The sequence below is a fragment of the Colletotrichum fioriniae genome (assembly GCF_027942845.1).
Source record: "Colletotrichum fioriniae strain IMI 355084 chromosome Unknown scaffold_5, whole genome shotgun sequence".
NCBI classification, from domain to species: domain Eukaryota; kingdom Fungi; phylum Ascomycota; class Sordariomycetes; order Glomerellales; family Glomerellaceae; genus Colletotrichum; species Colletotrichum fioriniae.
Window position 1 is genome coordinate 248,507 of NW_027076841.1, and position 15,781 is coordinate 264,287.

Here is a 15,781-nt window from a genome sequence, read left to right on the forward strand (position 1 = left end):
GTGAAGCTGGGAGAATGACGTGAGGTGTGGGGCACCACCGAGTGAGTGAGTGAGTCGGTGAGGAGGGGGGAAAGTGTGGTGCAGGTGGAGGAGGGACGGAAGTGGGGGCGCAGCGCAGCGCAGCATCGTCGACGGGTTTTATGGTGGTTTACTTTTTCATTTAATGAGGAAACTTGTTTGTCACCTTTTGAGGGGACTCGAACCCATTCGGGATTGACTAGACTCTGAAACTTCATTCTTTCGCTTTTTTTCTTCATCTTTTTTTTTTTCATTTTTTTTTTTTTTCATTCATCTTTAGGCATAAATCTGGAGGGTTTTCTGGAGAGAGCGTAACGGTGCAACTAGGTAGAATCTAGTAAAGGATCTCTCTTCTCTTTAATGATGGATGAGAAGGATTGCAGAATGATCAAGAGAAAGGGCCACTTGCCCCACAATCTCGTGAGCGCGGGGGGTTTTCCCCGACTTTTGTATATTCTCCCTATTTTGAGTGATGAACATTTCTGCAATATGTGTACTTTGTGAAGAAATAGCTAAAACAAGAGTGTTGATTAAAACATCACTGGGAGAAAGAAGTGAAGAGTATGCTCTGGTGGTGTTGATGTACGACCGGCGAGTCGTAGCCACTTGGAGAGTGGACAATGGCCGAAGACTTTATGGAATAGCCATCAGGACTCCGTGTATGATCAATGGCCGGCCCCCCGGTCCGGACAGAGAGATGGGAGGAGGTCACGGATGAACCGACTCGGGCGCGGGACTGCCGTGTATCCCGTCTACGGAGCCCTACCCATCGGGAACGGCAACGGCGACAGGAACGAAAGGAGGGAAAGTGGGATGCTGGGTAATCGTTAACCCGAGGAGAGCAACCACCCCTAATGACGAGTGTCCTCCGACAAGATCACGGTGAACAACTTGACGCGCACGACGCGGTGCGTACATACTGTGCATAGTCAAGTCAAAGCAGAGACGAACATCATCACGCTCATCAGTGGAGGGCCACTCCCGACTTGCCGCCCCCCGGTGTATGATGTTCAGTCTCAATTCCAATGCAGGTCCGGCCCTCCACCAAAGTGGACTCCCGTCTCTCTCTCAGAGTCTCTCCTCCTCTCACCCAGTCATTCTGGTGTTGGTCTTGCGCGAACTAGGGTGATGGAACTTCCCGTGAGCACTTCTCACGTTTTCCACCCTTCGTTGCGTCATGGTGGTGGGGCCGGTCAACAGCGGTCTACGGACTCTACTACTCTTGCCTTGCGATCGTGTTCCCTGGTTTCGGAGTTCGGTTTCTCTGAGAGTTTGTTGGAGATGCACTCAGTGTGTGGCTCATGTGGGGTAGGTTACCCCCCAAAAGTCGCTCATAGCCTCATACTGCGTACTCCGTACTCCGTACTGATGGTACGCGATAATAATGTACGCAGGCAGTAAGGGGAAGGGGAGGGGGGCTCCGCCCGACGATCACTGATTGATAACAGTGAAGTGCCGGTTCGGAGGGGGAAGGGACGGTTCGAGAAGAGTCGGTGTCGGAAGTCGGATGTGGACCTACACGTGTATGAACGGAGTACCTATAGATTGGGGGGCTGAAGTTGGTTAGGAGGAGGAAACTTGGCACGTGAAGAGGGTCATTCGGCTGTAGACGGGGCATCATGATGAAAAGACATTTGGTGATGACATTGGGTTGACTTTGTTGATGAACTTGCAGATTACAATGTTTCAATCACAGTTGCCAAGAATTGCTGGCTGCAGTGGCACAGGAGAAGTTGATGTGAACAATTTATTTGGGGGGGTATCTATTCCATACACGGGAGCCAGTGTTGGAGGCTCTGCTACAGAAGAACAAGAAATAAAATAAAAACCCAATGCAAGGCAAGCAGACGCAGGCAGAAGGTAGGAGGGGTGGATTGGGGGGGGCAAAGCAAAGATGGAGACAAATGTCGTAGCTTTGCATGTCTCTCGAACGATATTCTTCCCCTTTCCCTTCACATCCCACCTTCCTCCGGGTGCCCCGCCGGCGATACAATCATGGAGGGGGCTCTTGACTCCCTCCCCTGCCTGCTGATGGTACGAGCCAACTTGCAAAGAGGAAAGGGTACCGAGTACAAAAGAGACAAGAAAAGTGGGCTTGATGTGATGCCTGACCCTGATGGCGTGACGAGGAAACCTTTTCGGATTTACGTCCTTTCCTCCCACCCCACCAAAAACTGCCGGAACTTGATATGAATGTTTGATTGATTGTGTTGTATGCGCCGTAAACTCCCCGATGCTGTAAATCCGGCAAAACTCTCAATCTAAACCAAGATAGAATTGAGCGTTTGTGCTGTGGTTCTCTGTAAAAGCCCCGCCGTTGATAAGGCACCCGAACGCGAAAGCGACCGAGTCAGCGGCGCCGGTTGGAGGTAACGTCGGCGCAGTGGGGTGGACTTGAGCTCGCGTGCTGCAAGTCTAGCTTCGAAGATTGAGAGATTGAAGTTGCGGTTTTTGAAATTCCAATACCCTTGACGCCTTTCCGGTTTCCGTGACTATCGTAAATGCGTACATGCAGGTAGCCCAGTATCCCAAGTTCCGATGATGTTGCTTGGTTCGACTGGATAAGAGTGGTTGCGGAGAGCTCTACAAGCCGAAGCCCAAAGCTTCAAGCTCAGAGTATAAGAGCCAACCGAGATGCGTGCAGTCGCCATCTATTTGGGTCCACGCCACGACGAGGCTGAGGGCGATCGAGACATGGGCACGGAGGTCTCGCTGCGGTCGCTGTCCATGGAGCGCTTCTCAGGAGAAGGGCTGCGAGGGAAGTAGGAGGTCATGCTGGGGGCCTGGACGCCGGGGGAGGGCAGATCGGAAGGCGAACGGCGGGTTTCGCGCCATGAGGCGTAGATGGACTTGCACAGGTGTGCGGACATGGTGTATGTGGGCGACATTTTTAAGTGGGCGTCTGGTTGTTGTATGAGCAGGTAAGAAGACTTGGTTGTAGGCTGTAGGTTGAGAGAAGACGGAGAAGCTCTCAGATAGTTGAAGAGAGGTGGTCGCGTGCTTTGTGTAAGAGGTTGAGTGAGGCTGAGGTCAAGTTGAATGTGGAGTTATCGACACGCGGCTCTGGTGGCAGAGGGAGAGAGCAGGATGGTGGTAGTAGGGCTTGATCGGTTATTATTAGAATCCTTGAAAGGGAGAATGGAAAACAAGATGATAGAAGGCGAGCTATGAGGGGGAGCAGACGGGCTGCATTATATTTGGGCTGGAAGTTATGGGCGAAGAGACGAACTGCGCGGTAGGCATGGACGGTGGGCGTGACACCAGACCAGGCACCAGGGGGGCCCTTTTTTCGCTTCTCCCCTTCCTCCACTCGAGACTTCTAACCTGTACTCACAGTAGGACGATTTGTACGAATGCCACAGGTAGGTACTCCGTACCACGTACATTTGTGATGTATCCTTACGGCGCGCGCGCTCCCACCTGTCAATTTGGACCCAAATCGGCGGACGGGGGGGGGCACGAAACATGCGATTTGGCGTCAAAAGAGGCAGAAAACGGACGAGGGCGGGCATGGGGAGATTGAGTGTGACTCGCTGCACAGAGGGAACCGTCCACTAACAAGGCCCGGCGAGTTCCCTTCACACCCCCTCCCTTGTGGGATGAGCAGGCAACGCAGGCTGGCAGCACCTTCAACCCTTTAACCCTTCAATCCCCCCCCACTGCCCAAGAGGATAGCCGCCACAGTCGAGATTCACCAATCAAGAGCCCAGAAGAGTGACGTTGATGGCTTCTGGCCAATAGACGCCGAGACAAAGTAAGCAGACGGGTGAATCTGGTGCAATCTGACGGGAGGAAGGTGGGAGTGAAAACGTACGATTCGAGGCCTGTGGCTGTGCTAAATCATCATACGGACGGGTGGGCGTTGGTGGTCCGGAACTTGAAAGGGCGGACGGGTCCTGAAGTACATACACATGTATCCTGTAAGGTAGGCTGGGCTGACCATTTCTAGCCACGGCGCGTCGTCTGGTTCGTCGGCCTGGCCCTTGGACTTTGAAAGGACCCCCCCATCTAGATCCAGAAGAGCTTGCCAGCGGAAAAGAAAGTGTGGACTGGATATGGCTGGATGCCGTTGCTGATCCTTCTAGCGGGGATTTGGTACCTTACTCAATTGACGTTGGGTACGAAGTACGGAGTACGTGTGTGGGATAATGATCTGTTTGTTAGCTGTTGATGGATATTGCAGAGCGTTGGGATCTCACCAGAGTGAGGTCCCGTCCACTGTCAAACTGCTCACTTTGGGGCATTGCCATTTCGGCCCTCGCAAGACACACGACGGCAACTTCCTTCAAGATGACAATCCAGCCAGAGTGACGACGGAGAGAGGGGCAGATTCGGTTTGACTGTTACCAAGATACGTCACTGCTTGCGTGCTAGAGATGGGGAATGAGCAAGCAAAGCTGACACCAGCCACAACAGGTACGATACCTACACTACCTACTGTGGTACGCAGCATGCCAGGATCTTCATGATTGGCCGGGGTTCACGACCAAGGCAGCTGCACCACGATCCACGCCTGCCACGGTCAACAACGGTCCACCCGTGACCGAACCGACCCTCGCAAGGCAGAGGCAAGAGATCCCGAAGTGGTTGCCGGGACTTGGCCAGGTATCCGTTTACCGTACGGTACTACGGGCAGTACAGAGGTCCTCAGCTGCTGCCACGATACTTGCCCAGGTCCAAGAAAGGTAGGCAATAGCACTGTGGATCGGCCGCTTCGGGTCGGAGCTCCTCCCGACTTCTGCTCCGACTTCCTTTCCCGACGGGATGACCAAAGGAAGCGACCATCCACCAAGTTTGGAAACTCAGGATTGGCCTTTCGGCTTTCCTAGCCTAACGCCGCGCGCGAAGCTACGTGAAGGTTGCGGCGGGTGAGCTCCAAGGCTGACTGGATGTGGACGGTATGCCTACTTTGGAAGTAGGGTATCCGAGGACCAACAGTAGTGTGCAGGTTTTGTGAAGAGCAGAGAAACCCGCCCGGCCTTAGAGGCTGGAGCTCCACGTTCCGAACCGTGGGGGTCCGAAGCTTCTGCTGCTGCCCCACGACAGGGAGACCGACCAGCAGTCTGAACTGCAGGCCTTGCTCAAAACCTTAACGCTCCGGCGGTGCGGTGCTCACACGACCAAGCTCCAACTGGCAAGCTGCACCCGACAACTCCTGCTGTGCCGATTGGAGCTGCCGGATACCATCTTCTTCTGCCTCGTGGCTCGGCGCGCGGGACACTCGAAACTGTAAGGTGTACCGTATGTCCGTACTTCCGGCAACCATTTCCCGCCGGTTTACCAGTTGTGGATGGGACGAGTTCGTTCCAGTCTGGGGAGCTGGAACTGAGGATGCGACATGGGTGAGGTATTGAGGTGTGGGTTTTCCGACGGTTCCAGATGCACACACTCTCTCATTCCTCTGGGCTCTGGCGGCTGAGAAATGCTGACCAGCTTTGTGTTGGCTGAAATGTTGATTGTAAATCACAAAAGGGCAGATGCGGCACGCCATTCTGTGTGGAATCGCAGAATGGTCAGCATGTGGGCATTTGTAATGTGCCGGACAAGCTGACTGTGGTAGTTGTAAGGCGAGCTGCATGAGTGGTCGAGAAGAAAAGGTCAAGTCCACTCGCTGGCTCGCAAAATGTTTGTTGGATGCAGAAACTTTGAGTGAATGCCATTTGATTAAGGTGACTTGACTAATTAGCCAGTTCGCAGTAGGAACTTCGCCTATGCTGGTGGTGATGCAAATACTCTGGTGGTGAACGCTATAGCTTGGTGGGGTTGAGCTTGCCCTTCTTGTTGTGATTTTGGATTAACCGAGACATGAACATCCGATATGGTGTAGTGGCCAACATGATGCCCTCTCATCTTGGTGAAAGGTTAGGCATAGCCCCGAGTTCGATTCTCGGTTTCGGAATTCTTTTGCCATGTTCACAGTCTCCGCACTCGCCGAGTGAGTTTTTGACTTATTTTTCATCTTCGTGTTATTAATTTTACAATATTTTGCTCGTAGTCGCCTCGGTGGTCGTTCTTTTCAGTGTTGTACTGACAATGTGCGATGCCCTCGCAGTGACCAACAACGCCGGGTGCGTGCGCTCTTGACAGACATCTTCGATGGCATCCAACACCAAAGATGCAAGTTACGCACAGCTCTCTGCTAGCACCAACTTGTCAAAGTTAAGCAGCCGCCCGTCAGTGGTCACCTTTCCTAGGCTCTTAGCAGAGCCGTCACAGATTTAGCTTCACTTGTCACCGCAATCCTCAGGTCTGCCGAGGCGATCAGCAGGCCTTGCAGCTGACGGACGAGTTGGCAATTGGCAAGATACAATATGAGAATGTCATAGCTTAACAGATCCCGCGGGGTGCTAACGATGGCGCACTTCCGTCGTTTCAAAAGATGATGGCTAGCCGCTATCTAACACCTCATTCGGAGAAGCTGGTCTCTTTTTTCTTGACTTTCGGCTGTGATGTGGTGGTTGTGTATAACTCGCCCATCTTATTGCGAGATTGCGTCGGTGAGTCGTCAGCGGAGGGGGAAGGATTGCTTACGACTCACCGTCCATCCTACAAACGAGCTTGGGATTTGACAAAAGCCCAGTCTGTGTGTTGGTGCGTGGTGGGTGGTTCTTAGCTTCGGTCGTAATTCGCAAGCAGTTGCCCCAAATATGCGCAAAGCATAGCGAATGTCAACGTTCCATTTGCAATGATTCCCAATGATTAGAGACGTTTCGTTCCGAATTCACTGATTCGTCCATCCATCGCTCTCCTTCCACTGGGGTCGTTTTCAGGGGAGATCCGGAGAGGGGCCAACGTTCGGGGCAGTGATGGCGACGGCTGCGGTGGGCGGCGGAGACAGTAGGAGATTTGAGGGTTGAGAGGGAAGCCGGCCGAGTCTATGCCATTACGACATTGGGGCGTCGCGCAACAGTCGCGCGCACTTGGCGTTTAATTGATTCTGGGGCCCTTTAGTTGGAAGAAAGCCCGAACAGTACAAACGGGAGTCTCCCAGCATCCAACCTTTCCGATCGAAAGTGAAAGGGAAGGGGTTCATCTTTAATCGACTTTAATGACCTCTGCTCGTGGATTCAATGCGCAGAGTGAGGCTGTGAGGGAAGCACGAGGTGAGTGTGTGGGGGGAGGAATGGGCAAAATCCTATTACTCCTGGGATGAGCATGCCAGGATGAGGCAGCTTGTGTGAAGTTTGTACGGGAAAAAAGCTGTTGGCTGTAACTTATACGTGCCCGACATATGGTTCGACGGGCATTTTTCGCCAGACTTTTTCTAGCGCAGCACACTTGATGCTTCTCGAGTTCTCAGCCCCCTTGAGGGAGACGATGTTGAAACAGGCAGATCCCAGATGCGGTGGTATGGGGCTACGTCGGACGCATGAAAGTGTGAGTGGTGCCTGGCTCGCCTTCACATTTCGCGGTCTTGATGGGTCTTTTGGGACTTTGGGTTGAACGGGGAGGACCAGATGGGATGGGGCGGCGAGGGGGATATGCGGTAGGGGTGATTGGATCTTGGGCGGATGAGAAACCCGGGTTGACCGTTCCAGGCCTTGAATGGTCCTTTTCTTGTGGGTTGGTTGAGTGAGGGCTCCTCTGCATGAAGGATCGAGACCTTCGCAGCTGAGTGACGCCGTGGTGGACTGGAGGATGCTTCATGAAGGGGTGCCAGCTACAGATAGGTCGGCCAGTCCCTTTTGGAAATGTTTTGATCTTACAGCAATAGGGAATCCGTAAGAGACCTAGATAGTAGGGTTCCAGCCACGCGTGCCGTAGTCTAAAGCCCATCGATTTGCAGGTGTCTGGAAGAGCCAGAGCCAGAGCCAGAAGAGAATAAGCCGATTTCTAAAGATGGAAAATGTAGAGTGCCATGGCGGTCTCTGATTGGTCTCATCTGTAACAAGACCAGCCGTCCACCGGCAATGCTTCCCCCCTTCCTGGTTCCTTTTATTTGTGGATTTCGAGGTGCTTCAAGTCCTCCCCCCTGCACCTTTAGTGTTGAGTTTGACTGTAAGGTATGCAGCCCTGGCGAACATGCGCAGAAACCGTCCCCTCCCCCTTGTCTGCCCCCTTCTCGGCCGTCGTTTCCTCCAAGAGACATGCCGGTAGTTGGATGTGCTTCTATGCCCTTCATGACAGTAGTAGCGAGGGCTTCACGTCTGAAACGGCAATGGGAACTGTTGGCATCCAATCGTGTCCGTCCCAACGCGGCCTGAACTAATTCCACCTAATTACATCTTGCGGATACTCTCACCAACGCCGCCGCCGCCGTAGCTCCCGGATCGACGTACATCGTCCCTCTCTTCCATGGGCTGCAAGTGTTAGTTCGCCGCCGCCGTCGCCGACGCCTCTTGATTCCCTTTTCCGAGGGGAAGAAACACACTCAGGCATATTCGTCAAAGTCCCATCGGTGAGTTACAATGTTTGGCAAGCCAAGCCAGCATTGACCGAGATTCGGATTTCCTTCGTCTCTCAAACGTCGACAAACAAAGACATTGTCAGACACACGGCCGGCACTAGACAAGACACGTCAAAGTGATCAATGCTTTCTTCTCTGTCCCTTCTTCGTCTGTTCTACCCATCCTCCTGTTGGCCCCAGATTATCGGATCCTCTAGCTTTGCCCTCGACTCACACTATGACCCGTGAGCTCATCAAAGCTCAGCCACCCCTATTGCCAATTACCCAGCACGGTCAACGATATGGCTCTGCGGGCTTTGCTTTCTCTACTTTTTTCTCTCTTGTCATCCAATCCACGAACTGTCCGGAGAAGAGGGAATATGGCTGAGTCGCTCACCACGCGCGAGGGCTGCCATCTCATCTTGCATCTCAAAGCATCTGCATCCAACATCCCTGGTTTCTCTCGTCATGCTCCGACGTCGTCACCCCTCCATCTTCGGGCATTATACAGCCCCATGTCACATCTCCCTCGAGTCTCCCCCCTCCTCCTTCATCCACCCACGGGGACCCATCCCACTAGTCGTCCTCGATTTGCGCTGCGGCTCATCCTTCCGCATCAGAATAGAGGCCTGAGAAGTCTCAGATCCCTTCCTACGCCGAGGGGGAAACAAGGTCCCTCCCCTGCTCATGATCTGCCCATGCCCTTAGTCCAATAATCGGTCACCACCCTTCCTCCACCTACGCTTCTATGCCCTTCGTTGTCAGGGCCGCCTCTCCCGCACCAGGCCCGCCGTCCGAGTCTGAGAGGTCGGACGGACAAGAGAAGGAGAGTGCAGAGAGGCTAAGAGAAAGTCCTCTGACATATACAAGACGATCGCAAACCCTGGCGCTCGGCCATGGACGCCTTTTTCCCTTCCTCCTTCCGCCCCCCTTCACCAAACGTGTCAGTTGCACGTCACTCTAAAACTCTATTCTGTTTTGTCTTTACTGTTCTAGACGAGACGAAAAAGAAGCTGCTGCAAAAGAACCAGGCCTACACTCCTTCGGTCTTCCTTCTGTTGCTGCTGCTGACGCCTTTGCCTCAACTGGCACTGACCGGCTTCTGCTAACTATACCATACTACACCTTATCGATATTGGCAATACCTTCAATCATCCTTCTTCGTCATTCTCCTATTTTAATCTCTTCATGTCCATGTGCCGCGCAAACGACTCTGCGCTGCTGTCCTCCACGAGGTCATGGAGGTTGTAATTCCACCCAGAGATCATGGGCCGTCCTACAGATATGTATGGGACGAAGAAGGACAGGTCGAGAGGATAGAAAGGTTTATCCATTCCAGCACACCCTCTTTACAGAATTTTTAGATTTAAGTTTGTACGGTCAACTAACACAACTCTCTCAATTCAGAGTTCGCTTCCAAGAAAACAATGAACAGAGAGACAGTACAGTGAGCAGGCAAACGGTGCAATGGCCTTTTCTCCGTCACCAGAGCTCCGCTTCCGATGTCGCCTCGTCGAGGCCTTTTACTGGCTTCACGGGGAGCTTCCCGGACCCGCAAAGTTTTCCACCAAAAGAACCAAAAGAACCGACACGAAGAGCGACGTGGGCGCCGGGGAAGCGCAACTCGACGGCCACGATTCTGGAAAACATCGTCCCGGACTACATCATCAACTACATCAGGGGAGAGACGCCCGAGACCATGGCGCAGCGGAGAGAGGAACGCAAGAGGCAGACGGAGAGCCCAGACACGTTGGAGGCACAGGCCGCCGCGGCGAATCACGCGGTCGCGCAAGGATTTTACGACGAGGCGACCACGGATCGACCGTCGACGGGTGAGAACGAGATTGGGGATCTCGAACGGATGCTGCCGCCGCCGGACGAGAAGCGCGGAGGCGGAGGGACCTTTAGCAGGATGAAGTCGGGCTGGAGGGCCGGCATCGCGTTGAACATCATCATCGGCTTCGCCATTCTCATCGTCGCCATCGTGTGCCTCGTCCTCGCACTCGTCGTCGTCGGCATGATCAGGGGCGAGAGCATCATCTTCAAAGGCTCCTGCGCGACAGCCGAACAGCTCAAGATTGGGCTCTTTGTCGCCATCAACGTCATCACCATTGTGCTGTTGTCAGCGGCCAACTACGTCTTCCAGGTCCTGAGCAGTCCCACGCGCATCGAAATTGAGATGGCGCACGACGGGAGGCGGTGGCTCGACCTCGGGATCCCTTCTTTTAGAAACCTGCGTTTCGTCTCGAAACCGCGGGTTGTCATGACGGCCATCATTATGCTGGCGGCCGTCAGTACTCAAGTAATGTATGCGCGCGCTGTTGCTATTGCTGATGACATGATTTCCTTAACCCAGTCTGACAGGCGTTGACTCTTTTCACTAGTTATAATGCCGTAATCTTTTCGACACAACCTGGCTACGCCCACCAGGTCGTCTTTGTCACACAAGAGTTCCTCGCCTCGGGCCAGTTCAGCAACGCCTCAGAAACGAACGCCGGCGGTCTCTCGAGAGGCGACATCCTCGACCTCCAAGACCTCGCGTCCCGGAACCAGCTCACCAACTTCACAAACGCCGAGTGTGCGAGGGAATTCGGCGGTGTCTACCAAAGCGACTTCACCGCCGTGGTTCTCGTAACGGATGTTATCGCCCCCAGCAACGCCCTCGTCCAGACCCAAAAGTCCGGGTCCTCCCTCGCCCCCTTCGTCGTCAACCCGTCCGACCCCACGCAGATCAAGATCAACAGCTCCTCTGTCGACTACTGCCTCGCCCGCCCCGAGGACCGCAACCCCTGCACCGTCGTCCTCAACGGCTCCCTCCTCGGCGTCATCGCCATCCTCAACCTCGTCTCCGTCTCCGCCATCGGTGCCGTCTACTTCTTCACCGGCTTCGAGCCCCTCGTCACCCTCGGCGACGCCCTCGCCTCCTTCATCTCCCAGCCCGACCACACCACCCGCGGCATCTGCCTCCTCGATAAGACGGACGTCAAACAGGGCCGCTGGGGCTACCGCGAGGCCAAGTACTGGACTTCGCGCGACCACTTTTGGTTCCAGACCCCGGGCCTGACCCTTTGGTCCTTTTGGCTCCTGACCTGGGCCACGCCAGCCGCGCTGGCCGCCGCCGCGCTCGCCGTCTCCCTGGGCAAAGACCCGTCCTCCTCCCTCGGCGCCTTCGGCAGCGCCCTCCCCACGAGCTCTACCCCTCCCCAACGGCGGCGCCCGCGCGGGCGTCGCCATCGTCGCCGCCCTCCCCCACCTCCTCCTCGCAGCCCTCTACCTCTCCACAAACGCCCTCCTCTCCTCCTACTACCTCTCCCACGAGCTAAGCCAGTACGCCCTCCCAGGCATCTCCCTCCCCCTCCGCGTCAGCTCCGGCCGGCCCCGCGGCACCCAGACAACAAGCCTCTACCTCACCCTGCCCCGGCCCCTATCCTGGCTCCTCCTCGCCTTATTCGCGGCACTGGGCCTCGTGCTAAGCAACGCCGTGCCCATGGTGTCCGTCGACATGCGGCCCGCCACCCGCGATGACAAGTTCCCCATGCCCATCAACGGCATTGGTTTCAGCGGCGTGGGCCTGCTCGCGTTTCTGGCGCTGCTGGTCGTCGTCGCGGCGCTGGTGCTGGGCCTGGGTCTTCGGCGCGCGGACCCGTCGCCCACGAGCGTCGACGGGGAGAAGGCGGGCAACCCGCTCGTGCTGCAGGGCGGCGGGTGTTCCGCCGTGATTACCTCGCGCTGTCACCGCCCGCCGAGCGACGTGGGCGCCGCGTATAGCAACGTTGCGTGGGGTGTTGTCGATCAGGATCCCGAGACTACGTTTGGGCATGCTACTTTTTCGAGTCAGGCTGTGAGCGTCTTGGATCCTGCCAAGGGGTATGCTTGAATTCTTTTATTTTTTTATTGGTTCCGGGATTTGTTGCTTCGGTCACGTCAGTGTTTGCATATTATTTCTATATTCATTTCCCGTTCAGCTGTACATATTCTTCTTTCGGGCTCTACAGTACCCCTTGTCATAAGTTGGGGTCACGAGTGCTCTCTGCTGGTTTCTTGTTTCGAAAAAAGTTCTGCATCTGGGAAAGGCATTGTAATGGTGTTAATCGGGGAAGTGTGTGTGGTATGTTTATTATCGTTTTTTTATGGCGGAAAATGAGGGGAAAGTCTTGGAACGACATAGAGATGGGAAACGAAATGGGTGACGAGGATTGGTATCGTTCTCTCGGTCAAATGGATGGACGAGACAGGACGGGACGGAACGGGACTGTACAGTCGTAGGGGAACGGTTATTGTAGTACGTTTATACCCTAGTGTTTTGCTTTGGCTGGTCAGGGGAACCAGGGACACGAGAAATACAGAAGAAAGCCTCTGGATGAGGCTTGAATTGAGTTGAATCGAAAGATATCTTCGGATCACAATTTCGACATGTCTCCATGTTAATCTGTAAATCTATTTCCCTCTGTGTGTGGGAACTTGTTTCTCGACGTTCCTCTCAAAGACGAAGATGCTCTGTTTAACTAGTGTTTCCGTCCGCTACGGCGCCCCTTTCACTGGAACCCGTGTTGCTAGATGATACCTATTTAATAACTGATGGATTGTTTTATGATCATAAGCAACTTCTTGGAATCAAGTACACCCAATATCATAGCAATTATTCGTAATGCGAACAGTCATTTGAAATAGCAAATCATGTTATCCTTGAGATGTATCTGTGTCTATATCTAATGATATGGAAGTTGATTTATCAACTTCTCTTCACACCGCCAGATCTCTAATCCAACTTAAACCTGTGTCCCAAGCCAACGCCAGAGTATCCGAACCATTGTTCTCTCAAATCAAATTTCGCACGCTATGCACCGGGTCGTCATCAAACACAAGACGACTTGATTATAAACAAATTAGGAGGGGGGGCCAACCCCCTGCCACGGCGCCTAAGCGAAGACGGGAGCAATGTTGGCCTTCTCGATGCTGGGCGTAGCAACGCTGAACACCTCGGGCCACAAGAACATCTTCTCCTCGGCAGGCGTAATGGCGACGAGCTTGGGGATCGCCGTCTTGCTCGACATGCGTCTCCACATGTTGGCGCGCGGGTTGAAGGCGGCGGGCATACCCTTTCCGCCCGTCTTTTTATCGTCCTCGTCGCGGATGCGCTGGATCTCGGTCTGGATGTCGGCGAAGGTGTCAAAGGGGATGTAGCCGATGGAGTTCTCAACGCAGTACTCCTCCAGACGCAGGCCGCGGCGCGCGAACAAGACGTCAGCCTGGCGCGCGGCGGGCAGGTCAGAGACGCCGTCGCCGATGAAGACGATGAGGGGGATGGTGCCGTCCTCGCACGCCATCTCGGCCTGCTCGCGGGCCTCGCCCATGGAGAGCGCCTTGTCGTGGCCGAGCTCGTTATCGTGGCGCCAGATGGGCTTCCACGCGGACCCGTCGTCGGTGATCTCGGCCTCGTTGGCGACGATGTCAATGTGCGCTGAGGCGTCCTCGCCCAGGAAGGTGTCGAGGACGCGGCGGAGGATGGGCTTCAGGCCGGCGGAGATGACGTTGAAGGGGATTTCATTGGCGATGCAGTACTTGTGGAACTCCTGGAAGGCCGGGTCGATCTCGAGCTTCTTCTCCATCACCTCGAAGCCGTCGTCGAAGGGGACATTGAGGGAGCCCCACATCTCCTCGGATACATCGCGGAAGGACCGCTCGCCGGACTTGATTTGCTCGTCGAGGATCTCGCGCTGCTGGGAGCCGCAGCCGTGGGCGTCGAAGAGGATGTGACCGGTATCCTGCATGAAGATTGTTCCGTCAAAGTCTGGGGGTTTTGTTGTTAGTGAGTGGGGAGATTCAGAAGTCAGTGAAAGTGGTCTTACCTGAGAAGCAGATGATCTTGCGCTTCTTGTTCTGCGAAGCAGGCAGGCCAGACTCGGCAGCGGCCTTGACTGTCGAGGGGGAGATGGCGATAGGCATGGTGACGATTGGAAGATGGTGTGTACTTTGGTTGTATCACAACTTGTAGGAATATACTGGCACTAGAAGAGATACTTGTATTCTCGAACAGATACGCAAAAAAAAAAAAGTTAGATGGTTGGGAATTAGAGTTGCCACGCCCAAGTTTCAACGGGAGGTGTCCAGCTTTAATAGAAGTCAATGCAACGAATGCCCACACGCGATACTGCCGAACTCTCGACCGACCCGGTAACGGCAAAGGAAACAAAAAAAGGCGCAAAGCCAACCGGCCAGCCAAACCATCCTCTTCACGATGACGGCCTGAATTCCGAAAGGTAAATAGCTTTTTTTCACACCCTCCCCGCCACCCCCGTCCCTCCCCGAGTCCTCCGCCAAATACGGGGCGTCAGGGCGCGCCAACCTGCATGAGCAAAGGGCTTACACGGAAGAGAAACCATACCAAAACGAGGGGGCCATGGATCATGGCCGAGCAGGAAGAACCCTAGCCAAGGCCGGCCAGCCCTTGAGCAAGAGGACTCCGCTCTCGTTGGGATTCTCAAAGCCGCTTCCGGGATGCTACTGCACAATGGCAAGCGGCCGAGACGCCGACTCGGACGGCGTCAACGGGCGCACCGCAGACTGCCAGTCGCCAATGGACACCACATACGATGACGGCGTCTCACAGGCCCCCAAAGGGCAAAGGCATCTGGCTTTTCCGTACTATGCCCACTTGGGACGTTCTAGCGCGAACGAGGGGCAGGGCCAGATTCGACCAGTGTATGACTGGTTGTTTCCTTTACCCCCCCTTCCTCTCTGACTCTTGAGCTTTTTTCGAAGTTGCGGGATGGGCTGGCTGTATTGCCACGCTCCCACACCCTCGCACGGAAGACGGAAGGCGGCCGGCTGTGCAATCTGACAAATGGCCGTGGACAATGTGGCAGACAGCCACTTGGAGGCTCCAACCAGGTCTCAGAGTCTAGCAGAGCCTCTGATGATCGCCAGGAGAAAGATTTCTCCAACGAACCCGGAACGAGTCCAGTGGAATGGCAGTTCTTGGTTCGTAACCTGTTGGCATTCAGCCCTCCCAAAGCCGGCATTCGAAAAGGTTAGAAACAAAGTGGACAGATAAAACCGTTTCCGACTGTTCGAGACAGCCACCACAATGGCCGATAATGGCTACAGAATCCGATGCTTCGGTCAGCGTGCCCCATCGGTTCACTTGAACAGGGGGGAGGATCGGGAGGCGACATGATACATCCGTCCGAAGCGTGTGTGTGTGTGTGTGTGAACAAAAAAAAAATCAACAGAGAAAGGTGCCACCAAACAGAACATTCCAGCCCCCAAGGACCATCGTCAAAAGCCTGGCCGCATCGGTACATCGACATGGGGGAAATGGGAAATATGCTACCGAGAGCGGAGTCTGAAGCCCGTCGTCCCCACATTCACTGCGCC

At 54.6% G+C, this 15,781-nt stretch overlaps 3 protein-coding genes and 1 non-coding gene across 4 annotated transcripts; 2 read left to right on the forward strand and 2 right to left on the reverse strand.

The window, feature by feature from the left end:
- Positions 1–2,669: 2,669 nt before the first annotated feature.
- On the reverse strand, positions 2,670–2,906 carry N0V96_004817 (uncharacterized protein; the record flags this gene model as incomplete). Its single annotated transcript, XM_053194879.2, has 1 exon — positions 2,670–2,906. The coding sequence occupies one exon, from the start codon at positions 2,904–2,906 to the stop codon at positions 2,670–2,672; it is 237 nt and encodes a 78-aa protein (XP_053047759.2).
- Positions 2,907–5,830: 2,924 nt separating this feature from the next.
- Positions 5,831–5,917, forward strand: N0V96_004818. Its single transcript has one exon. It is a non-coding gene; the product is annotated as a tRNA-Glu (tRNA).
- A 3,725-nt stretch (positions 5,918–9,642) lies between these two features.
- On the forward strand, positions 9,643–12,281 carry N0V96_004819 (uncharacterized protein; the record flags this gene model as incomplete). The annotated part of the gene is given in 4 exon segments (XM_065757231.1): positions 9,643–9,651; positions 9,894–10,711; positions 10,789–11,533; positions 11,550–12,281. The coding sequence occupies 4 exon segments, from the start codon at positions 9,643–9,645 to the stop codon at positions 12,279–12,281; spliced, it is 2,304 nt and encodes a 767-aa protein (XP_065614000.1).
- A 1,042-nt stretch (positions 12,282–13,323) lies between these two features.
- Positions 13,324–14,350, reverse strand: N0V96_004820 (uncharacterized protein; the record flags this gene model as incomplete). Its single annotated transcript, XM_053194877.2, has 2 exons — positions 13,324–14,195; positions 14,254–14,350. 2 exons carry the CDS (start codon positions 14,348–14,350, stop codon positions 13,324–13,326), a joined length of 969 nt encoding a protein of 322 aa, XP_053047757.1.
- Between the last annotated feature and the right edge of the window lie 1,431 nt (positions 14,351–15,781).